General features: G+C 41.8%; 1 protein-coding gene and 1 long non-coding RNA gene across 2 annotated transcripts in view; both read left to right on the plus strand.

Moving 5' to 3' along the window:
• The window catches only part of LOC134622556 (NACHT, LRR and PYD domains-containing protein 12-like), a 365,686-nt gene that overhangs the window by 320,303 nt on the left and 20,742 nt on the right, over positions 1–24,641 (plus strand). The window contains exon 10 of the mRNA XM_063468012.1: positions 24,396–24,572. Coding sequence (XP_063324082.1) covers positions 24,396–24,572 — 177 coding nt within the window. The remainder of the gene's footprint in view (positions 1–24,395; positions 24,573–24,641) is intronic.
• LOC134616459 (uncharacterized) lies at positions 12,462–14,052 on the plus strand. The gene is made up of 3 exons (XR_010091449.1): positions 12,462–12,681; positions 13,437–13,733; positions 13,844–14,052. It is a non-coding gene; the product is annotated as an uncharacterized LOC134616459 (long non-coding RNA).

Consider the following 24,641-nt stretch of genomic DNA (forward strand, 5'->3'; position numbering starts at 1 on the left):
TTTTGGCAAGGGATCTCCACACACTGTCTGGGGATTGTGTCACCATAGTCTTCAGAGTGGGCTTGTAGTCTGTGATGGTTTGTATTCCTTGCCACTGCCTCCAAGTATCTCTGCTGTTGCTGAAGCTTTGCTGTAGCTGATGCCACGTGACAGGTTTGCCCTTGCTGTTCTTTGGCTCACCTAATTCCCGGCTCTGAAGGCTTGCATTTTTCAACGTTAGGAGCATTTAAACCTGACCAGTGAGCCATGGTTTCTGATCGGCCCGGACAGTGATAGTCCTGGTCTCTGTGACACCATCGATGCATTTTGGGATGTAGGCAATAACAGTTTCTCTATATTCCTGAAAGTCTGTGGTGTTGTCGTGTGTGGCAGCCTGTTGTGGAAAAGCAGTCTTGCAGTGCCACTGAGGACCCTTCTGGCCACACCTGTACCTGCTTACGAACTGGTTTGGTGACAACTGACCAGGGGCCTGGGGGAACCCATGGCACACCTAGGTTTCTGCCTGTAGTACTGACCCTTATGCAAACTAGGTGGAATTAAGACACAGTTCCAAAAGCAAACACAACTGATCAGTGCTGAGAGTGGTCCTGTTGCTGAGGTTGGGGTGATCCTGTAATCTCTTATGAACTACCTCCAACGCTTCTATGACAGGGATGCAAGTGAAGACAGATGTAACATCTCTCTCTCACTGTACATGTACTGTTTATAAAATTAGGGAAACATAACCTGCACAAACAAAATAATTTGCAGGACAAATGTTTGACATCAAATTTGTTGGATTTGAAGAAGGTAGGGGTGCCAACTTCACTCACATGTGTTTATAAGGTTGGGGAAACCTGCAGTCAGCTGAGACTGAAGAAGTCACTTTAATGAGTGACGAATCATTTCTCCATCTGAAAATGTCCAGATGAACAGAATCAACCTTTTGGGATTTACTTACCTGGATGATTGAGCACGCATCAAGACTTTATTTTATTATAATTTTTAAAATGATAGCGGCACAAACAAAAATTTTTGCAACACAAACCAGCACAAAGGTAGCACAAACGTTTGACATCAATTTTGTTTAATTTGGGTAATGTGGGGGGGCTGGTTGACCTTTTGACCTTTACATTTTTATTAATATCTTTAAAACAGAAGCAGCACAAACAACAATTTTAGCAGCACGAAGCAGCACAAACAACAATTTTAGCAGCACAAACCAGCACAAACGTAGCACAGTTGATTGACACCCGTTTTGTTTGATTTAATTAATATGGGGGGGCTGGTTGACCTCTGATGACCTCTCAAAATTTTTATTAATATCTTTAAAATGATAGTAGCACAAACGAAAATTTTTGCAGCACAAACCAGCACAAACGTAGCACAAACTTTTGATACCACTTTTGTTGGATTTGAAGAAGGTGGGGGGGGCAACTTCACTCACATCTCTCTCTGTTGTGTTTGGAGTTCCACTTTAACATTAGCCTTTTGAGCACTGTGTGAGCCGTCATTGTCTATATCTGCATTCATAGCCATTTCGCATTGTTCACGTGCATCTTTTTGACAGGCAAGTGGATCTACTTTTAATTTGAATCCTTCAAGGCAAATATCTGAGTGTTTTTGTACATACTCTGCTGTGCGTTGTTTTGGACTGGCGGATGGTCCCACCAATGGATAGCGCAGTTCACTTTTTGAGAGTCCCTCCTCCTCTTCTTCATGAACTGGAACCTCTGCTTCTGCAACTGCAACAGCCTTTTGATAACTCAAAACATGTAAATTAGCCTCAAGTTCAGTTTTTGTTTCATTATAGCTGCTTCTCTTTCTGAATACCCCAGCTGTGCACGTGCAATCTCTGCTTTTGCTCGTGCTTTAAGTGCTGCAGAACTTCTGGATGAACACTTGGATGTACGCGAGCGTCTAGACTCCGCCTGTGTGTCTGCGTTGCTTGCATTATCCTTGTTCTCCATATCATCTGCGTTGTGCACTTGTTCTGTACTGTTTATATTATTACTTATTATTAAGTTTGGGGAAACCTGCAGTCAGCTGAGACTGAAGAAGTCACTTGGATGAGTGACGAAATGTTTCTCCCATCAAACGCAACGTCCAGATGAACAGATTCAACATTTGGAGATACACTTGTTCTGTTTCTCTTTTGTCTGGTGTTTCTTCCTCTTCTGGAAGATCCAGTTGATATTGCTTTCCTGACCGTAGGCTCATAACTGATGTGCTGAAAATAGCTCCTCGTGGTTGTGCCCGCTGCTCTAATGTCTTTTTACTGTGCTGTCCTCGCCCTGAGTTTCTTAGTTTCACCAGCTAGACAGCGAGATAACGATGCTCCAATAACCAGACTTATTTTCCTTTTTGCGCTGAATTATTGAAGAATGGCCTCTGACCATTGCCTTCTCTTTGACCATCGTAAAACTGAAAGTACAAAATACTGTATTAGCTGACTAACATTGTAAACTAGCTTGTTACACTCTGCAAGCTAACAAGATGAAACTTTCAAATGTACAAATTATCGTACCATTTTTACAAAAAACAAAAGATAATAATTATTTTATCGTCACTCCTACTTACAGACATATCTTGTCCAAAGCAATAACATTTTAAGGTCCGTATCAGCTTAGAACAGTAACATTTCGGCATCACTTTCCACCATCTTTTATTTCTTCTTCACGTTCTCATTTTTTCCCTTCCCAAAGTAACCAAACCCATATTACAAAGCAGCCACTAGAGGGAACTGTAGGGCAGTTTACAACCGTAATATTCACTTCAAGTTATAAAAGGCAGAACAATAACTGAAGGCTCTCCCTCCCGTTCTACTTTTAAATACTCTAGGAACAACAAGTAGTCTGCAGTGCAAGAGCGAAGTGCTCTAAATAGGGTGATATGGTACTATAAGGTTATTAAGATAAGATGGGGCCTGATTATTTAAGAGCAGGATTTTGAATTCAATTCTGGATTTAACAGGAAGCCAATGAAGGGAAGCCAAAACAGGAGAAATCTGCTCTCTCTTTCTAGTTCCTGTCAGGACTCTTGCTGCAGCATTTTGGATTAGCTGAAGGCTTTTCAGTGAGTTTTTTGGACATCCTGATAATAGTGAATTACAGTCGTCCAGCCTGGAAGTAATAAATGCATGAACTAGTTTTTCAGCATCACTCTGAGACAGGATATTTCTAACTTTAGAGATGTTGTGCAAGTGGAAGAAAGCAGTCTTACATGTTTGTTTAATATGTGCGTTGAAGGACATGTCCTGGTCAAAAATGACTCCAAGGTTCCTCACAGTGTTACTGGAGGCAAAGGTAATGCCATCCAGAGTAAGAATCTGGTTACACTAACCTCAGTGTTATGTGAATTAAGAAGCAGAAAGTTAGCGGCAATCAAGGTCGTTATGTCTTTAAGACATTCCTGCAGTTTAACTAATTGGTGTGTGTTACCTGGCTTCATGGACAGATAGAGCTGCGTGTCATCTGCATAGCAGTGAAAATTTATTCTATGTCTTCTAATGATGCTGCCTAGGGGAAGCATGTATAATGTAAACAGAATTGGTCCTAGCACCGAACCCTGTGGAGCACCATATTTGACCTTAGTGTGTGAAGAGGACTCTCCATTTACACGTACAAATTGGAGTCTATTAGACAGATATGATACAAACCACTGCAGCGCAGTACCTAGAGCATGTTCTAATCGCTCTAATAGGATATTATGGTCTACAGTATCAAACACTGCATTAAGGTCCAGCAGGACAAGCACAGAGTCTAGTCCACTGTCAGAAGCCATAAGAAGATCATTTGTAACATCATTTGAGAGTTGTTTGCTGCAGCGCTTGGGGGTCCCTTCAGACCCCAGTGTTTGCCATCGTAACATACGAATGTGGCAAAATACCCCATCGTGGCTACTAAGGGGTCGGCAAATGCCCCCAAGGTGATGAGACGGGGGTAACGAAATACCCCGATGCGAATAATGCAGGGTAGCGAAATGCCCCACTACGACATTGGTAAAGATAGCGATATACGAGTTACTAAGCATGTCAGGGTTGCAGACAAATTGCCAGCCAGAAAGACAGACACAGCGCACACCACCAACAAGGAAATGTCCCACACCAGGCCAAGGGTGCCGAGGAGGGATAGAGGCGTAGCAGCATCAATGGCATCAACATCTGTGGCAGGCCACAAACCGCATGGGGAAACCGCGGCTCCTTCAGCGGAAGAAGGAGTGCACTGCTGCTGCTGCTCCTCCTGCTACTCTATCACCACCCGCTACATTTCATTATCAAGGCCTAGCCAGCAAAGATGCAGAGGACAACACGGTCGCCAGTGGTCACGTACGTAACAGACAGGCCCGAACGCGAAACCTTCTCCAGAAGGTTTCGCTCAAGTAGACTAGTACACTACTTTCCAGGGCACACTGTGGAACACTTTATTATATATTAGGTCCTGTCTTGTTATATCCTGTATGTTACCTAAATGTTGTGCATCTGCACTTTATTGTTGTCTATGTCTATGCATGGGACAGTGTGAAACGTAATTTCAATTCCTTTGTATGGCAAGTACATCTGAAGAAATTGACAAATAAAACTGACTTTGACTTTGACTTTGAAAGACAGAAGAAGAAGAAAAAGAACAAGAAGAAGTAGGAGCACATCTAACTGATGAGGTTGAACATGATGAGGCAATTAGCGTTGTTTGGGCCGAGGTGCAAGCATCCGGCTTTGAAATCTCATCGCAACATTACCAGGGTGACGACTCGGAAGATGACTCGGAAAAAGAGTCACCAGATGACAACGAGCACTCTGAGGGGGAGCTTCGCAGCAAGGATGCTGAAGGGGGCGCTGAGGGGTGCACTTAGGATGGGGTTGATGATGGTCGCGATGATAATTACGGTGAAGAAGCCGACGTAGATTACAACAAAGCTGTAGGGGATTGTCACGAAGGTGACGGTGGTGACGGTGATGACGATTACCACAAAGATGGTAGGCCATTAAGGAGGAGGCCTCGTCTCGCGCCGCCGCCACGGCCTCTTCAGTGGGGCCTCGTCCTCGCGGATTGATGCCCTCTTTTTCTTCGTCTTCTTCTTCTTCATAGTCTTCGTCTTCTTTGTAGTCTTCGTCTTCTTTGAGTTTCCTCTCCTCCTCCTCGTCGCTCATGCACCTGATGCCTTCTTCGTCATAATCATTGGCTCCATCTGTGCCACGCGTTACTCTGACATCATCGTGCCCGCAATCTTGGCACGGCCACGATCGTCAATGCCACCTTCGCCTTTCGAGCCATCTGCCTGGCAACCTTGCAACTGCATTTCTGGACCGTGCCCAAGTGCAGCCAACTCACGGTCTGGGAACCCATGGTCCGGCAGCTCGTTGTTTTTTGTATTGTTTGTACATGCTTCAGAGTTTGTACGTGCTTTTGAATTTGTGCGTGCTTTGGAGTTTGTGCGTGTTTTGGAAATTTGACATGCTTTGTCTCTAGGGGCCCCGATATATATTTATATGTAAACAAATATAAATAAAATGAATACACATATGCGGAGTTCAAACCCTGTGCAGACTCAGGGACTGAACTCTCTTTCAGTAGTCAACACCAAAGCTTTATAGGGGAAAAGAATAGTACAGCCCCCTCCTCTTCAGACAGAATACAGACACGTCACTCTAAACCACAAATGTTCTGATAACTTTTGACACAGTTTAAAAATAACATTGTCTTCGGCTTGAAGCCAGGTGCTTCCCCCAGCTCGCCTTCACTGTCGCTTGTCTCCGGGACATCTGGTGTACTTCCTGGAACAGACTGACACGTACGCACCCAAACCTTGCAACCTTATCCAAAACACATCTCAACCTTTTACCCACTAAAATGAGTCTACTACTGTGTGTGTGTATGTGTCGTGACCTCTCCTGCACCCCGGCTCACCTCACACCTTCAGTCATCTTGAGACATGAGGCCCGCACGTACACAGCTGAAACTATATGTGTCTGTATGTCTAATCTCAACTTAGGCCACCAGGCTAAGCCATCCTGTGTGTACTGATCTTGACTTATATGTAAAATGTATAAAACAAATGTTTCCATGTAATACAACCCCTTAAAGCTTAATCAAAGCTTAATCAAAGATATAGATGCATAATAAAACAGCCTGCTCAGAACACTTGCACTCAGACTCTGCTTTCGGTTTCACTTTTGCAAAGCATACTCTGCACAAGCCTGTGTTTCCTGTGTAATATTTAAAGAAATTACTTTACTGCTGAATTGTATATAACCATCATCTTTATCATTGCATTAATTATCATTTCATCAGAGCATTTATTGAAGCTGCTGACAGTATGTTAGAATTTGTATTATAGGGGTTATCATAATCAAATATTAACATGTTTATTACAGGTGCAGTTATAACTACTTTAAAATGATTGAGTTAAATATATGTATCATAACTCATAGGCTGAGTATATTGGTACAGTAAAATAGTAGCTGAGCAAAGGCCTGAATGTATTCAGCTTCTTGTGGTATTCGAGTTTGCTTAGTTACAGGTGACCGAAGGATGTCCAGTCCATGGTGACCTCAAAGGCCTTAGGTCATCACCATATTCTTAAGAGTATGCCACAAGGAGGAACTTCTGTGTTTGCATTCAATTCTTAAAATACATGAATGTTCTGTACATGCAAATTATGTGCTTGTAAACGCAAGAAGGGGCGTCACAATACCCTGATGTTATAAAAGCAATCTAGAGTGTATTTTGGGTAGAGATGTACAACTGTTTTGCAGTTTGCACCTCTCCACGCTGCGTGCATTAAAATCAATTGTTTGAACGACCTCTTCTGGACTATCATTGTTTTACTCTCATCCTCAATTTCGAACCCGTAACACCTGTCAAGACCTTTTAGGCCCAGAGTTAGACCTTTTCTTCTATAAAGTAATGTGGCCAGCAAATACGTATTCAGATTATAAGTTTAAATCTCAATACCATGTTTCTTTGACATTAGCACTTCCGTTTGTGCATAATTTTATATTGATAATAAATTAATTAAAGCAACAAAACAACCTGAAGAGCCGAAAGAGCCGGGTCTCTTTAGTGGGCCGACAGTGAAAGTGCCAGTTCTCTAAAAAAAGAGTCCGAATTCCCATCACTACATTCCACAGCGCATCACGTATCTCTGTAGCTTCAGTCCAGCTCATTATTACATGATTACATGAGAAAAGAAATCTGCCACCACAAGCCAAAACTTCAAACGTGAACGCAATTTTTTTCTCACTTTTAACTGAAGTCTTTCATTGAACTACCACATAAAACACATAAATAGACACTTAGCCCTGTACAGTCATACCAGCACTGTTGTGGAATGGCGTAGCTTTGAGCCACGTGGTGTCGGTAATAGTAGTAGTGATTGCTATATCACCTGTTCGCAGCCTGAGGGAATTTTTCTGAATTAGTGGGTGATGCTGACCGACTTTTGCTGACCGCTCAAGCCTGGAATGTTTTGATCACTGTTTTTTCAATGGATTTTTAAAGATTTAAACTGGAACTTTGAGTAACCTTTTAAACAGCGGGCCGTTTATTCCGGCCGGCTGTTTAACATTATTCCCCTATTCAGCTGCTTGGTGACTCGAAGGTTTGACAGTCGCAACATTTTCCTGCAACTAGGAAAAAAAGCAGAAAACAACTTAAGGAAGGCTTTAGGAAGTAATAAAAACAAAACATCACAAAGATGGGGGGGGGGGGGGGGGGGCGCTGTAACCATGAACACTTGTGGTCTATATGTCAAATTTGTTAGTTCCCCCTGAATACAGTTTCACACTTCCTGTGTCCTCATCTTTGTATCTTTGTGCTATCTTCAGTTCCTCTTCTGCAGTTTTGAGATTCACTCAGTTATTCTTCTGTGTACAGTAGTAATGGAAATTCTTTTTAGAGAACCAGCTCTTTTGGCTCCTAACCTGCTCTTCAGGTTGTTTTGTTTCTTTAATTAATTTATTATCAACAACAACATAAAATTATGCACAAAATAAATTACTGTATGCAATGGAAAGGAAAATTTCTTTTATATTACTGTATGTTTATTATATAAATGTGCTCTTATTTATTTACTCCAAATAAAATTTAAAAATGATAAAATACAAAAACCAACTATTTACAGTTCTACTTTTAACTATTTTAATTTTCAGCTTTTTCCCTTCTAAACTAATTTAAAGTGAAACAACACAAAACCCTGCAAACCACATACCAAAAATTATAAATTAATATGCAAAACAAAAAGAAGATGCACGTTCTCTGTGATATAGGCCTGGCATAATTTTTTGGGAGTGTTGTCCTGCTTGGAATTGCATACATAGTGTTAGGATGCCTGGGTCGTTGACCCAGGGCTTTTGAGTTTATTATATTATTTATAATTTCTAGTCTTTGATTTCTTTCTTAGAGTTCCGTCTTATGGTTTATGTCTCTGTGTTCTATAGTTGCCGTCTCCCCTGTCGGCTGTATCCCCTTGTTAAGTTCGCATCTCTGTGTTATGTTTCCTGTTTTATTTTGAAGGTCCATGTCTGATGTTAATGTATCTGGTTTTGCTTCCCCTGTTTCGTTAGGCCTGATTTGCCCCAGCTGTGTTTCCCTCCTGTTGCCCATTCCCTGATTGCTCCCTCTATGTATTTAAGCCCTGTGTTTCAGTTTTGTCATTGTCGCGATCTACCGCTTATTATGCTGTGTGTTTTGTCTGCTTTCCTGAGTTTATGTTTGAAGTCTTAGTTCTGGTACCTTTTAGTTCATCATTAAAGCTGTTTGAGTTTACGTTTGTCTCTGGAGTCTGCACTTTGGGTCCTTTTCCTGCCTGCACACAGCCGCCACATAACAGAAGATCGCGACCATACTATGGACCCAGCAGACTCCCTTTGGTATCGGCGACCCGCAGTTTCTGCCTTCCTCAAGGAGAGCGTGAGGCAGGAGGCTAAGCATGCCCAGGAGCTCCAGTCACCCTTCTATGGGTCTCGTTTGGCTTTCGGAGGGCCCCGCAGCCTCCAGACTGCCATGGCTACGGCCGAGCCGGCGCCTATGCCTCGGGCGATCAGATTGAGCACGTGCTCATTCTCTCCAGTCGTTACACCTCCACCTCCACCCCTGGATTACCAGTCCGACAAGAAGGTTAAGCGGCGGAGGAAGAGGGATTACGTGACGCCGGACGTTAGACTCACTCCACTGCAGTCCTTCGCTCTGTTTTTGGGTCTGCCACGTTCTGAGCTTCACAAACTCTCTGCTTCCTCGTCGCAGCCCGGTCTTTTGGAGGATTCGCAGCCCAGTTTGCCACCTCCCACTTCCCGGAGAAAGCGACGCTCACGCAGTCGCCACTCTGTCTCTGCTGAGCCACTCCCCGTGGTGAGTTATAATGACTGTTTTCATTCTGCTCCCTCTGAGCTGGAAAAAGACAATCATATGAACACTGCTAAAACTGAGACTGTTAAGACTATTACACATGGTGGTGGTAGGAAGCTAAAAAACATTTTAGAGGATTCTGTGTTTTCTGACCCTGCTCCTTCGCCCAGTTGTGTTCCTGCTCCCAGGGCGGCTCGGGCCCAGCATTCCCCTGCACCTGTTTCAGTGCTTCAGGTGAGGGAGGCTGAGGTCCAGCTGGTCCCTGCTCCGGTGCCTGTCGCGGCACCCGTACCTTCTCCTCGGGTGGGAGAGGCCGGTATCCGGCAGGTACCTGCACCTGTTTCTGACCTCGCTGGAGGCTCAGGTGAGCCCGTCCAGCGGTTTTCTTCAGGTTCTGGAGGCTCAGGGGAACTAGCTCAGCTTACTGCTAATCCACCACCTAACCCACCATTACTACCATCGTTACAACAGTCAATAGAACTTAAACTACTATCCATAGCTCAAACATTAGCTCACCTATCGGCTCAGTCACCTGCTCAGTTCTCACCTCAGTCGTTTACTCAGCCGTTCGTTCCCGCTGGAGGGTCCGAGGGACCGTTCCAGCCGTCTGTTCCTGCTGGAGGGCCCGAGGAGCCCGTCCAGCCTCCTGCCTCGTCAGCTGGAGGGCCCGAGGAGCCCGTCCAGCCTCCTGCCTCGTCAGCTGGAGGGCCCGACGAGCCCGTCCAGCCTCCTGCCTCGTCAGCTGGAGGGCCCGACGAGCCCGTCCAGCCTCCTGCCTCGTCAGCTGGAGGGACCGAGGGGCCCGTCCAGCCTTCTGTTCCCGCTAGGGGTTCTGGAGAACCGCACCAGCCTTTGTTCGTCTCCGCTGGAGGGTCCGAGGGGCCCGTCCAGCCTTCTGTTCCCGCTGGGGGTTCTGGAGAACCGCACCAGCCTTCTGCCTCCGCTGGAGGGTCCGAGGGGCCCGTCCAGCCTTCTGTTCCCGCTGGGGGTTCTGGAGAACCGCACCAGCCTTCTGCCTCCGCTGGAGGGTCCGAGGGGCCCGTCCAGCCTTCTGTTCCCGCTGGGGGTTCTGGAGAACCGCACCAGCCTTCTGCCTCCGCTGGAGGGTCCGAGGGGCCCGTCCAGCCACAGCAACCTGCCTCTGCTGGAGGGTCCGAGGGGCCCGTCCAGCCTTCATCACCACCACCTGCGGCTCCCACGCCGTCGCCTGCAGTGCCACCATCTGTTTCGCCTGCCTCGCCTGGAGGGTCCGAGGGGCCCGTCCAGCCTTCGCCTGCCTCGTCTGGTCCAGCTTCAGCTACGGCTTCTGCGTCGCCTGGTCCAGCTCCGGCTTCAGCTTCGCCGTCGCCTGGTCCAGTTTCGGCTTCACCTGCTCGTCCTGTCGGTCCTGCTCGTCCTGTCGGTCCTGCTCGGCCTGCACGTCCTGTCCGGCCGCTTTCCAGGCCGATGGTTGGGCGTAATTGTCGTCGTGGACGGCCCCCTTCCAGGCCGATGATTAGGCATCCTCGTCATCGTGGCCGGCCTCCTGACCTGCTCCGTCGCCGCCGGTGCCTCCCGCCCGGCCGGCCTCCTGACCTGCTCCGTCGCCGCCGGTGCCTCCCGCCCGGCCGGCCTCCTGACCTGCTCCGTCGCCGCCGGTGCCTCCCGCCCGGCCGGCCTCCTGAACTTTTTTTCGGACTCTTGGGCCGTCGTCCTCCGGGGCGGCCCCCTGAACCGCCCGGATTTGGACTGTTATGCCGTCAACCTCCGGGCCGGCCCCCTGAACCTTTTCGAGACTGTTGCCTGGGCCTCTGCGCCTTTCATGGGCCCTTTTGTTTGTTTTCTTTTGGACTGTTCCTGGGCCTCGGTGCTGTTGTTGTGTTCTGTTTTGGACTTTGTTCCCTGTGTTTTCGTTTCCAGCTCCTTGTGTTTCGTTTCTTTCTCCGCTTATTATGCTGTGTGTTTTGTCTGCTTGCCTGAGTTTATGTTTGAAGTCTTAGTTCTGGTACCTTTTAGTTCATCATTAAAGCTGTTTGAGTTTACGTTTGTCTCTGGAGTCTGCACTTTGGGTCCTTTTCCTGCCTGCACACAGCCGCCACATAACACATAGGATTCAATGCATAAATGAACTTTCTGATTCCTTTAACATCCACAACTGAAAATAGTTGGAAATTAAGTGCAATCATTTTCGTCAGCTCTTTATTAATTGAGTTCTGTCTTGCTGGGGTCACAGACTAATGCAAAAACTGTTTCATAGAGCTCTGGGTTGGTTTAGGTGGTTGTGGTGATATACTGCATGATGCTGTAGAGGCAGCAGCAGCAGCAACAGTTGCAGTAGACACACTGGCATCTTCATTAAAATCACACTCAACTGACTGTGTTTTATCTTCCCATTGCACTGATGGGTGGACCCTGGGTGCAGGTTGTTTGTGAAGCCGGCTCTATATGATATCCTTTTCTTGCAGACTTTACACTCTTGCTTTGTATTGTCAATAAAATTGAAATGGTTTCAGATGTTGCTTCTTTTCTTGGTGTCGATGATTTTCATTACTATACCTTTCTAGTGTGATGATGTTGTCTCTTGTTGTTGCTCCTAGCTCACTCTCTCCATCGTGCTCTGTTCCTGTGCGACTGTGAGTGTAACTACCGCCCCTCCCCCCTCTGCTCGGCAAAGTTAAGGCTGTGTTTGTGCCCCTCCACCCTCTGCTCAGTGCAAACACAAGGCTCACCTGAGGAAAAAAAAGTGAGAGAGGGTGAGAGAAAAAAAGAAAGAAACACAGCTCCCAACAATGGTCCCGTCGTTCACGGCTCTAAGAGCTGTTTCATTTGTGACCGACACATCACCAGTGTACAGGAGGAGCACAGTTTCCTCTCAGAATATTTAGTTTAAGTTTGCAGCTCTCAGCAGAAGCCAACTTCAGCACCCAAGATGAAGACCTTCTTGACAAAATTTGCCATCAAAAAATACAGCACGTATGTCGCAATGATTGTGATTTTTGTTCACAAGTATGTGCTTGACGAGGATTTAAACTGTACTTGTGATGCTGAGGGATCCTGCAATTCATACATGTGTCTACCTTTTTTTATTTTATTTGCTTTACAACTCTGGACAGACGAGCTTTTGAAGAGAGTCTGGAAATACTCATGTCCTATATATCGAAGCCCTATTTGCTGCAAATTTTTGGTGTTTTTTTGCGCTCACTTTATGAAAGCAGTTTGCATTGGTCTGCTTTGGGTAGTGTCTGTGTTCATTGATGGAGACTGGTTTGTTTGCTGTTGGAATACATACAAAGAACATCCACAGTTAGGCTGCAAAGACAAAAAAAACATCACAGCTGAGGAGCAAGTCCTGATTGCTAAGCTGAAAAACAAATCCATGGTGAGTAAAGTTGTTATTCTTCATACATTATACAGTACCACTCTGTGCTGCTCTGTTGAGTCATTGTTGTCTTTTACACCTTTATTTAAGATTAACCTGAATATCTGAATATATAGTGAGGTTGTATTAAGTTTATTTCGCTTCAATTTTAGTTTTATGGGTGTGTTTTTTTTTTTTTTGTAAATTACAAGTATAAACTCATAGATGGTTAAAACAGAATTCAGAATAGAATTCAACTTTATTGTCATTACACATGTCAACAAGTACAAGGTAACGAAATGCAGTTACATCTATGGTTACAAGCACAGATAATTACAGAATCCAGTGACCAATACAAAGAAACTGGATGGTTTCACAGTTCTCTGATGTAATGTTTGGGATAACACAAGCAAATTTTGATATGTTTTACATGACCCTATACAGTACACCCAATGAGCTGTTTTCTGTTTGATTTTCATATACCTGTAGTCCAAATTCCCGGTCCACTCTTCTTTACAACATTGCTTCAGTTTCCTGAGGCTCACAAATATTTGTCCATGAACAGCTCTCTAGGGGCAATTCAGTCTGGTTGAGGTCTTGGAGTTTTGAGTTTTGGAGTTTGACTGGGCCAGAGCAGCATGTTGGTTCTTTTCTTTTTCAGTCAATCTCTTGGAAATTTGCTGCTGTGCTTGGAACATCTTTCCTGTTGTTTGACCCAATTTGGGCGGACCTCAGAATATGAGTTTAAAATATCATCTTTGTTGCTTCTCCTTCAGATTATTGGCTTGGGTATACTCTTGGCTGGCTTTTTGGTGGTTAGCCTTGTGTTGCCACTTGGATGGAAGAAATGCTGTGAGAAGAACGAGAAATACTCAAGTTGCTGTGACAGAAAACTGCTATATGACCAAATGATTTTGGAGGAGGAAGAAAATGTACTCACGGAGATGATAAGAAAAGCAGCAAAAGATAAGCTGACAGAAGAAATACAGAAAACACTCAACAGTGAACGTTGGGGGGAATCTTTTGATGTTGCTGATCATCTGATTGCAAGCAGAACTCCACCAGGACGCAGGGTAACATCATGTTGCTTTTTGTTGAGTCCAGTGATTTTAAAAAAAATATGTACACCACTTTAGTCCAGATGGGACTGAAGAACAATCGTCTGTTTTTTCTGTCTCTGTAGGAAGACATTTCTATGGAAATTCAGCAGCCAGAGGTAAATATATCATTATGTTGTTCACCTGTTCAGGTGTGATTTTAATTATTTTGTTTTGGACCTCCAAAAGTAGTTATACATTCTGTATTATTTAAGCTCGTGGGTTCAGGGTACTAATTAGATTTGCTCAGGAACAGAATTTCTTATCATCACTTTGTCTCTTCTGTGCTGACTTTGCTTTGTTTGTATTCTATTCAAACTTAATCTAAGTAATCTAAGTTGTGTGTGTGTGTTTTATACATAAACAGGGGGGCCCCCTAATGGATGAGCATGTTTGACAAAGATGCAGAACAACAATGTGAGGAAAGTATCGCCACTGCCATTCTTATCAGAATTCAAGTTTCATTTTCAGTTTATAACAAAAAAATATGTATCTACATCACAAGTGAAAGTATATTTTCACTTGTAATGTCTTAAAGATTATAGTAGAATTTTTATGTTATCCTTATAAATACCATGTTACGGTGATACATGTATGTTTCATATAATTCAAAGCTTTTCTTATGTCACATGAGTGTAGATTTTTAATGGTGCTTATTTTAACGTGTGAACATGTTATAAGAAGCATCTGCAGAAAGATTTTGAGTCATTACGCATCACTTTGTAGTTGACAACTTGCCTCTAGGCATCTTTGCAGCCTTTTGTTGCCTTGGGAACCCCTTAAGATATTTACCATCCTTTTATATTTGAATCAACTGTAGTCTTCACTCTTGCTGGTAGCCACATTATCACTCTGTTTAGACCCCAAAGTTTAACTTTTGACCTGCTCACTTCACACTGACGTTGGCTATTTTGCCAACGTCAGTGTGACGTCATTTTCTTGTTGTTGCTTTCTGGGTGACCATATCTTTAAGCTTATGTCACCCTTTTTAACTGAGTAATCCAAAATCAGTCAAATCCACAGTAATCTGTCATCCAAGGTCAAGTAAGAACAAATATTTGAGAATCTACTCTTGTTGGGTTCAGTTAGGATCGTAAGGAGACTGGCAGTGGTAACTCAACTTAAAGAATGAAAAGACCTCCACTCAGAATGAGACACTGACAACAACTTAAAGGAAAAAAAGTGATTTGAGTGTATTCAACATTTAAATGGTCCAAAACATAGACATGAACAAAACATTTAAATCATTTCAACATGTAATCTTCAACTATGTGCAATATATCACTTACAGTGTCCATAAATGTATTAGGTAGGCTAACCATTCAGTTCAGTGCACTTAGTATTCAGTGTTCTTAACACTGAATACTAACACACTGTCGAGTGTTAATTGTCTTTAGTCACTGGTTTGCTTTTTTTGTTTTTTTGAGTGTGTTAAGTGGAATCAGATCTGACCCGAAAAGGAAAAAGTAACAACATAAAGCATCCTGAGATCTCAGTAAAAAATGTTAATCCTTAAAAAAAATTGCAAATTGTTGTATCCTACCACCCTCGAAGGAAACGGGTTTTCTTCAGATTGAGAACGTCCTTTCTAGGCACCTCCAGTGGCATCCAGTCATTGATGGCACCGCTCGGTCCGTGCAGCAGATTTCTACCACATAAAAAACCCAAAGCAGCCCGCACACAACATGCAGAGCAATCACTTCACTTGTAAAATAAAATATGTGTTTCTCTAGTGCTAGCCCCTTTTTTTCCTTCACACATCACACATCTATACAGTTCTTATTGGCCAATAACAATTTATCAACGACAAAAATACATTTAACTGAAAATCATAACGGATGAAAAGTGTCTCCGTGGTGTGTTAGCTAAAACATCACATGTAAACGCATTAGCCCAGGGAGCACACGTCGGTACGCTAGCATACTTTCGACAGGCTAACATAACTACGGGAACTAAGGAATTGTTAGCAGCTTCTACGACAAACATCACATCTTTGACAAACATATCCTGGCTGGTTTTATATTCAGAAACTGGACTGTGAATCACAACTTCATCTGCAACTGTGAGACTCATCAGGATATTCTTCAAAGAAAACATTAATTCCGTAGCGCAACACGTTACAGGACTGAGGCCGTTTATCAATGCCCAAGTACGCGAGTACGTACCCGCCGAGAACGCGAGCACAGATTCGCGATATGTACAATTGAAACACCTGCGTACGCGATGATGTCACAGGTCCGGAGTTTTTACTGCCGTCCCCTCCTAATTTAACTATGAGTAACATGTTATGAAGCTTAACTTTAATCACAGCCAAACCGGTTTACTCAGGAACAAATAAAACACTGAAATAAACCAAAGATTAACATTTAGAAGTGATCTAAGTGACTTATATATCATTTTTAACCGCAGTAGTGAAATCTCTATTAATAAAAATAGTGTACATGTACATACGTGTACATACCTTAATAAAAACAAGCAGGTGAGATGTTAGAATGCTTTTATTTTTATTTTAGTGGACACTCAATACTATAGACAGCTGCTGGAGTTTCTTTAACCTGAGTAGTGAGAAGTCCGCGAGCGGGGGTGGGGTGGGTGGGGGGGGTGTTAAAAACGATGTGCCGGGAGTCCGCTGTTGAGTTTTGGACGAAATGCATTCTGGGATATATAGCTGTCCCAAGTCTACACCGATGCATGCTCGATAAAACGGGCGGATCGAGAACACATCCGGGACTTTTTCGCATTCTCGGCTTGATGCGTACTTCGAATTGGAACAGTACTTGGTCTCCGACTGATGACGTATCACGAGTACACGAGAACGCAAGTACGCACAAGTACGCATATTGATAAACGCCCTGAATCTCCACACAGCTTTGGCATCTAGCTCAGTGAAGGCGGATGCAGCAAAAGAAAGTCACCACTCACAGCGCTATGGTGCATTCATGGTACATGGGAAAACTCAACACTTAGCAAAACAGTAACACTTCAAATTTGAATAGGAATAGAATACAATTGGCAATTAAATAACCATGGGTTACACTTACATTTTACAAGTAGCCTATTAAAGAGATATAAATAATATAGTTTTCACTATTACTGTAGCATTTAATGCCACCTGTGTACAAACGACATGCTCCTATAGCGACACTGTGAAGTTTCAGGATTGGTAAAAATCATAAAAATGAAGCTTTTGGACCTAGAAATAGAAAAACAGAGATTTTGATTTTAATGTGCTAAGCTGATATTTTTAATAATACTTTCAAATGAAATGCACAATGTGAATTGTAATATGTGTTTGAGCTTTGCATTTTGTTATTTGCCTTTCCTGTTTTTCACTGAACATGTAGCTTTTTGTGCTGTTTGTGGTTACAGGTAATGCTGAACTGTAACTGTTTGTGCTAATTGTGTTATCTGTATGTCTGTATATAGGATTTTAAGAAGTGAATTCAGACCACATCAAGTCAATGTTTAGGACACCAAAGGATTTTAAATGGTTTTCAGCGGTTATTTCAGTTTTTTTTTTTTTTTAATCTATAGTAGGAGGTCCTTACTAATTAATTCAACATTCAAGTACTTATCTCATCATGAGTTTAAAAAAAAAAATCTAACAGACGGACAGATCTGTTATTTCGGCGCCTCCTGGAGGACAAATGGTGTGCAAAGTGCAAATATTTTTTTCTCACAAGGCACTAAACTACTCCATTATGTATGTTTATATATTTATTATCGTATTCAGTTTACACTGCATTGAAAACAGATTCTGTAATAGTGATCACTGCACGGGCTGCTAAAAACCATTAAGTGTAAATACATTACATAATTATATAAATTTGCTCCATTGTTACAGGTACGTTTCTCAGTGATATCCTGATTCCTTTATATTACACTTATAAGCAATGTTCCCTCTAATTTTTCATGTGTCTGAGCGAACACACAAACTCCCTGAGCGATCCCTTGGACCACTGTGAGCGTCATCATTGCAAATGAATTTAATGATTTCTTTGTAAATGTTGGCTTTAATTTAGCAAAAGAAATTCCAGAGTCAATAAATAATAACGACCTAAATAAACTCATTACTCAGAATGTGTCCTCATGTTTCTTGGTGCATTAACTCATAGAGAAATAATTAACATTGTGAAAACATTTAAAAATAAAAAGTCCACTGACTGTTTTGGTATTGACATGACATTAGTTGAAAGTATTAAAGAATATATAGTGCAACCTTCTGCATACATTTGTAATCTGTCCTTTCGAACTGGAGTTTTTCCCTCAAAAATGAAAGTAGCAAAAGTTATTCCAATCCATAAAAATGGAGAGAGATGTCAGTTTACCAATTACAGGCCAATATCAGTACTCCCACAGTTCTCAAAAATTTTAGAAACGATATTTGTTAATAGACTTTGTAAATATATTGAGAAGAATAATAATGATAATAATAAGTGATAACCAATATGGCTTTAGAGCAAAAAGGTCCACTTCAATGGCAGTGATGGAACTTGTAGAAGGGATATACTGCAGTAGACAATAAGCAATATACTGTTGGTGTTTTTATAGACTTAAAAAAGGTGTTTGATACAATTGATCATTCTATATTAATGAATAAACTAGAGAGATATGGTATAAGAGGGATAGCATACAAGTGGATGAAGAGTTACCTGGATGACAGATTTCAATATGTCGAAATCAATAATGTAAAATCTAATCAGTTGAAGGTAACTTGTGGTGTTCCTCAGGGCTGTGTGCTGGGCCCTAAATTATTCATATTATATATAAATGACATATGTAGTAATAATAATAATAATAATAATAATACATTTTATTTGAAAGCGCCTTTCAAAACACTCAAGGTCGCTGTACACAGTAGAGTAAAAAAGCAATATAAAAGCAAAGAGTTTACACAATCATAAAACATAAACAAATTTAAAATAGCAGAGTGGAGAGGTTATGTGGGGTAAGCTATTTCACTGTAAAATCTAATTAGTTCCCAGAACTCTGGGAAAAAATTGAGTAAAGCTTAGCTAAAAATGACTAAGTTAGGACAACTTATTTATTTTGAGTACTCTGTACAAGCTCATTTGTTCCCAGAACTCAAAAAAATTGGATCAAGTTTACGTAAGATGACCAAGTTAGGGCAACTTCCTCATTTTGAGTACACTGTACAGCCTTGTTAGTTCCCAGAACTCAAAAAAAATTGAGGAAACTCGTTGCCTCAAAAAAACTAAGTAAAGCTTACTTAAGATGACTGTTAGGACAACTTAAACATTGCAAGTATTAAGAATAACTTGATATTTCTGACTGTACAATACTAATTGTTTACCTACTGACAAACATTTCAAGTTCAACTACATGAAAAAACTATTTGAGGTACCATGAATATGATTAAAAATAATTAACAACACTTTTTGTAATGATGTTAAAATGAGCCCAACTTTTATTTTCAAACAACAAATTACAACAGTCAACATACTGGACACTGTTCTGCTGAACAACAAACAATTATATTGCCATCACTGTTATAATCTTACAATGAAACAAAGTCTCAGATGTAATTATTCTGAAAGTAAGTTTAGGTCTACCACAGTTTGTTTTGTACTTACATTACTTATATAATCAAAATAAAATATTTGTTGTTCTGTCACAAGTGCAGTCTCTAATTTAAACGACACATTTGTTTTCCATTCCAACACATGAGCTGGAATGTTGTATTATTTTAAGGATGGCTTGTTTCCAGTCCAGGCATTACTGCCTGAATGACTGTCATGGATCGAGGTGATCCAAATGTAGGTGCAGAAGAAAGTCTTTAACTTCCCTTAAGTACAGTGGCAGTGGATGTAGGTTGGAGATGCAATGAGCTTGAACCTGCAGGCGACCATCTTCACTGACCACACCATCTGTGACGGAGGACTCATCTCTCCTGTTGACCTGCAACCAAACAATCATAATTTTTGGAACATGAACTTAATTGCTTTCTTAAAACATTTTTTTGTGCATTTGGTATAGAACACACTCCAATTTACACAATCTCAGGCTCCCTCCCCACCGGAGAGGTGACATTCAATGTCCCAAATTGTCAGTCTGGATAGCTGTGACCACCACCCAACACACAATAATGTCATGAAAGCCTCATTTTAAAAAGGGCTATGCAAACATGGCCAATAACTTTCATTCTAATGATGTGCAAAATTATTTTGGGCACAAAACAAATTTTGCTGTTACAAAACTTGCAGACTTCACTATATACAGTGTAGACCCTCTAAACTAAGTTTGGGGGATGTGATCTTTCAAGAAATGCAGACCAAACTGTTGTTGTTTGTTTACTTACACAGCATGTCTTGTAGAATTAACTGGAGTCACAGCAACAGCATAGTGCAGTCATATCTCAAGTCTAATAACAGAAGACAGGAAAAGATCAGTAAAGAAACAACTTCCCAAACCAAAGCACAAACAAAACAATAAGTAAAACAGGCTGATCTAAAGTATGATTACAGTTCAGCCTGATTAATATAAATGTCACTGACAGTTGCTAATATATTGGAAAACAAAAACACTTACCACTGAGTTGATGTCTTTCTGTCCAACAACAGGAGTGCTGGTCCCAAGCCTCAAAGACAGTAAGAAGCAAGCAGAGGGAGAAAAAAACAGAACATTTTTCAGAAACTGATTTGATCCTTAATGGCTGTGCAATCATTGTAACATAGAGTTTGCTTATGTTGTTAAATGAAGGCTAGATTTGGCATTAATAGATGCCACAGATGTTCAAAAGCTGCCACAAAGCATGAACAACAAATGGACGTCTCCGAAAACATCGGAGCATTTTTGCAAATATGTGATGTCTTGATAAATCGAGCAGATATTTGAACTTTACACAGCTACATTCTCGCCTGAAAATATCTTAAAAGTTTATTTTGTGACCCAGAAAAAGTAATACGTCTTTTAGCCGGGCTCCCCGGCCATTGCCGCGCTTACAAGTACGCACAGGCTCGGACAACCGCGGCCGACAAATGTGATCCTCCTTTTCCCTAGACTACCCTTTCTGGGTCACAAAATAACCTTTTAAGATATTTTCAGTCGAGAATGTAGCTGTGTAATGCTCAAATATCTACTTAATTTATCAAAATATCACATATTTGCAAAAGTGCTTCCACGTTTTCGGAGAGCTCTGTTATCCACCAGCACGATAGCTGACCGGGAGGTCAAGGCTTGATAGAGTCCGTGAGCACAGCTGACTCCTGGCTTATTGTTTTCAACCCCCCTGCGGTCTTTTGCTACTCAGGTTAAACATGATATATATAGTTAGTTAGTTAGTTAGTTATGGCTATGGATTGAAAATACCCCCCACACCCCACCCGGCTGCACCTCCCGAAGAATTTTGTCTGGGCTCTTATCTCACTTTTTTATTTCAAACAATCAACAGAAAATTTTCCAGACATAGTTTTATGTAAGGTTTTTAAGGCTGTGGTGTAAATTTTTAAGTAACATGAGCCCAGCGGCAGCAGCAACGCTAGGCTAACACTAACTAACTAGCAAGATTAGAAACCTGGTGCTAAACTAAGAGAAGCCACAAAATCAGTTTGAATTAGAGTAAACATTTACTCACTAAATCAGTAAAGATCCACAGCAATGACAACGATAATATCTCCAGGTTTGCTCAATATATTCCATAACAAATGCTGGCGCCATGAACATGCAGACTGATCCGGGAGGGAGGAGGACGGTAGTCACGTGGCATTTTCAAAACACATCTTTCATCCTTCCGCCCTGAGAAGCAAAACTTCCAGCTTACTTAGTTTTTCTAAGTTAAGACAACTCAAATAAATGGAGTTTATCAGCGTTTTTCCATAAAAAGTACTGCTAACGTATTTAAATCGAGATCTGATAACAAATTGATAAAAATTGAGTTCAGCCTATTTAATATTTTTAATTAAACACAATATTACATTTTACAGTGTAGAAATCCCTGAAAATGTTGTTTATTTGTTTCAGTTCATATATTGTGTTCCCAGATGAATCTTGAACAGCACATATAGTTGTTTTTTCTTTCTTTATTTTTAGCTGGTTTGCTAGAAATTGACCATATTTATTACCATGTTCATAATTTTATAAGCGTAGTCTTTGTACTAAGAATTTTGTTTTTTTTATCAATTATCTCATTTAATTCTAGTTTTGTTTTGCGTGTTTTGTTCAATGTTTCCTGATCTTGGTGGGACACGTAGGCTTCTTCTAGGGATTTGATGGTTTTTTCTAATTTCTGAACATTTTTTTTCTTCTTTCTTTTTATGTGATGAGAAGAAATTATTTTACCTCTCAACACAGCTTTCCCTGCTTCCCATAGAACAGAAGCTGATGTTCCGGGAGTGTCATTAAATTCTAAATATGAAGTCCACTCTTTTTTAAAATATTTAATAAAGTCTTCATCTTTAAGCAGTGATGTATTAAATCTCCAGTTTTTACTTGGCGTAGTATTATTCTTGTGCATTAGTGTTAAAGATACAGGAGCATGATCGCTGACAGCTATAGGGTGAATCTCAGTGTCTGAAATATAAAAACATATAGTTTGATTATATTTGTGGACTGCCTATTACGCTGAGTTCCTGCTGTATTGAGCCTATCAATTTCTTCATTTAGTTCAAGGTTGAGGTCGCCTCCAAGAACAAGTGTGCCAGCTAAGTGTTCAGAGAGTGCACTGAAAAAACCGTGAAAGAATGAGGAAAGCCAGAGGGCAGATTAAGAATCTGCCCTCTGGATCTATAACTGTATCGAGTACTGTGAAATTAATATTTTTATGTATTAACTTAATTTATTTATTCATTTATGTATCCTCTTTTCTACCACCACGATGTCCAGTTGGTTACCCACCAACATTTTTGTCCATCTGTATCTGGAAGTCCCACATAATCTTAGCTCTGTTGTTCTCCGCCACCCTTGGGAGCATTTTCCATGTTGACCTCAGGACTTCCAGGCCATGTTTGGTACAGATGTTTCTGTATACTATGTCGGCCAGTGTGTTATGTGATGGCCCTGTCATCAGAGATTTTCTGGAGGAGACAAGTTTCTGTGATGTACTTAATGTCGTCCGTATAGATGATGAAGAGGAAAGGGGACAGCAGAGTTCCCTGGGGTGCTCCTATGTTGCTGCTCAGACTCTGACACACAACTCTGCAGTCTCACAAACTGCGATCTCCCTGTCAGGTAGTCGCTGATCCACTGGACCAGTGGAGCCTCCACCTGGATGTCCAACTTCTCCCTCAGCAGCTCGGGCTGGATCGTGTTAAAGGTGCTAGGTGTTAGTCACAACTGATTGTCTTCTTTGAACAATAAGAATGACTACTATTCTAAAAACAATCACACAAAAAACCAATGAGAGTGAAGAACAGGATAAAGAGCTCCTGTGATGGTGGCAAAGAAATAATCAGCAGACTGTAGCAGTTTATATCTGAAAGTAGCTGAAAGTATAGCTGTATAAAAAGTATAGCTGAAAGTAGCGCTAACTCAGTGGAGCTCATTCCCATATCTTTGGTTAGAAAGGAACAACATCGGTGATATACTGGCGATTGGGGTAATGGTGGCTTGCATAGACGCAGCAGCTTACAGCAGCTCTCTCTATTTGTGCCTTTTTGTGTGTTTATCGTATTTATCGTGCATTGTATGTTCGTCTACCTACACAACTGGACATTACAGTCGTCTGGAAATGTTCGACATCGGTTTCCAAATGAAGATGACCATCTCCAGTGACTTTCATCACACACACAACATTCCAGACAAGATAGAGACCACAGAGACCAGCGGGATCTCTGTGGATCGTTGTTGGATCAAACAGGCGATGCAGACGGTGGTACACAAGACGTACGATTTAGAAATATAGCTGGCTGGTAATTGTATGTTCGGGGCTGCTGTGTGCTTATCATCACAGAGACATGGTTATTTACACAAATCCCAGATGCCACGGTGCAGCTAGCAGGCCGCATGCTACACAGATGGGACAGGAACAGTCACTCCGGCAAGAACAGAGGAGGGGGGCTCTCCATCTACGTGCACGAAGGTTGGTGTAACAACAGCACTGTTGTGGACAGACACTGCTCTCCTGACCTAGAGTTCATGACGATGAACTGCTGTTATAAGAGCTGTGGAAACTCAGGTAAGGATGTAACAATACTGCTGAAAGTTCCAGGACAGTCAATGAGTTACAGCATCATTTTTGAACATAAAGACAGAAAGCTCATCCAAATCCAGGGATTAAAAGTCTCTGTCCTGGTCGTGTCCAGTAAAACAAGTCTCTGTGAAAGCTTCAATCCAACAAGCTCCAAAATCCTTCTGCTCATTTCCTTGCTGGGTTCTTGATGCTCTTGTACCATCTCTCTGTCATCTCCCTCAATCCCTCTTTGTAGGAGCAGAAGATGATAATCAGTGATGCTGTCTTTAATATACTCTTGTTAGGAATGTACAACTTTAATGTGAAAAACTTAGCGTTTTTTCTCTTGTTGTGCTTGTTTGAAGCTGCTTCCTGTTGGCTTCAGTTGTTTGGAGTTTCCATTTTCTAAACTTCTACATTCTGAATCTTCTTCAGCTCTGAACAGATTATGAAACACTGAATGATTTCAAGCTCACACTTTGACTAATAAACTTACATATTTTGTTATACAGATTGAGCTGGTGTGGTTTGTCAGAGATCAGCTGTGATTATCTGGCAACAGCACTGAAGTCCAACCCCTCCCATCTGAGAGAGCTAGACCTGAGTAACAACAACAAGCTGCTCGATTCAGGAGTGAAGCAGCTGTGTGGTTTTCTGGAGAGTCCAGGATGTAGACTTGAAACTCTGAGGTCAGTCACATGTTTTAGTTGTGCTGAGATGAATATGATGTGAAAGTTGTGCTGACACTAAACTGCAGA

This window comes from Pelmatolapia mariae, linkage group LG3_W (genome assembly GCF_036321145.2).
Source record: "Pelmatolapia mariae isolate MD_Pm_ZW linkage group LG3_W, Pm_UMD_F_2, whole genome shotgun sequence".
Classification (NCBI taxonomy): domain Eukaryota; kingdom Metazoa; phylum Chordata; class Actinopteri; order Cichliformes; family Cichlidae; genus Pelmatolapia; species Pelmatolapia mariae.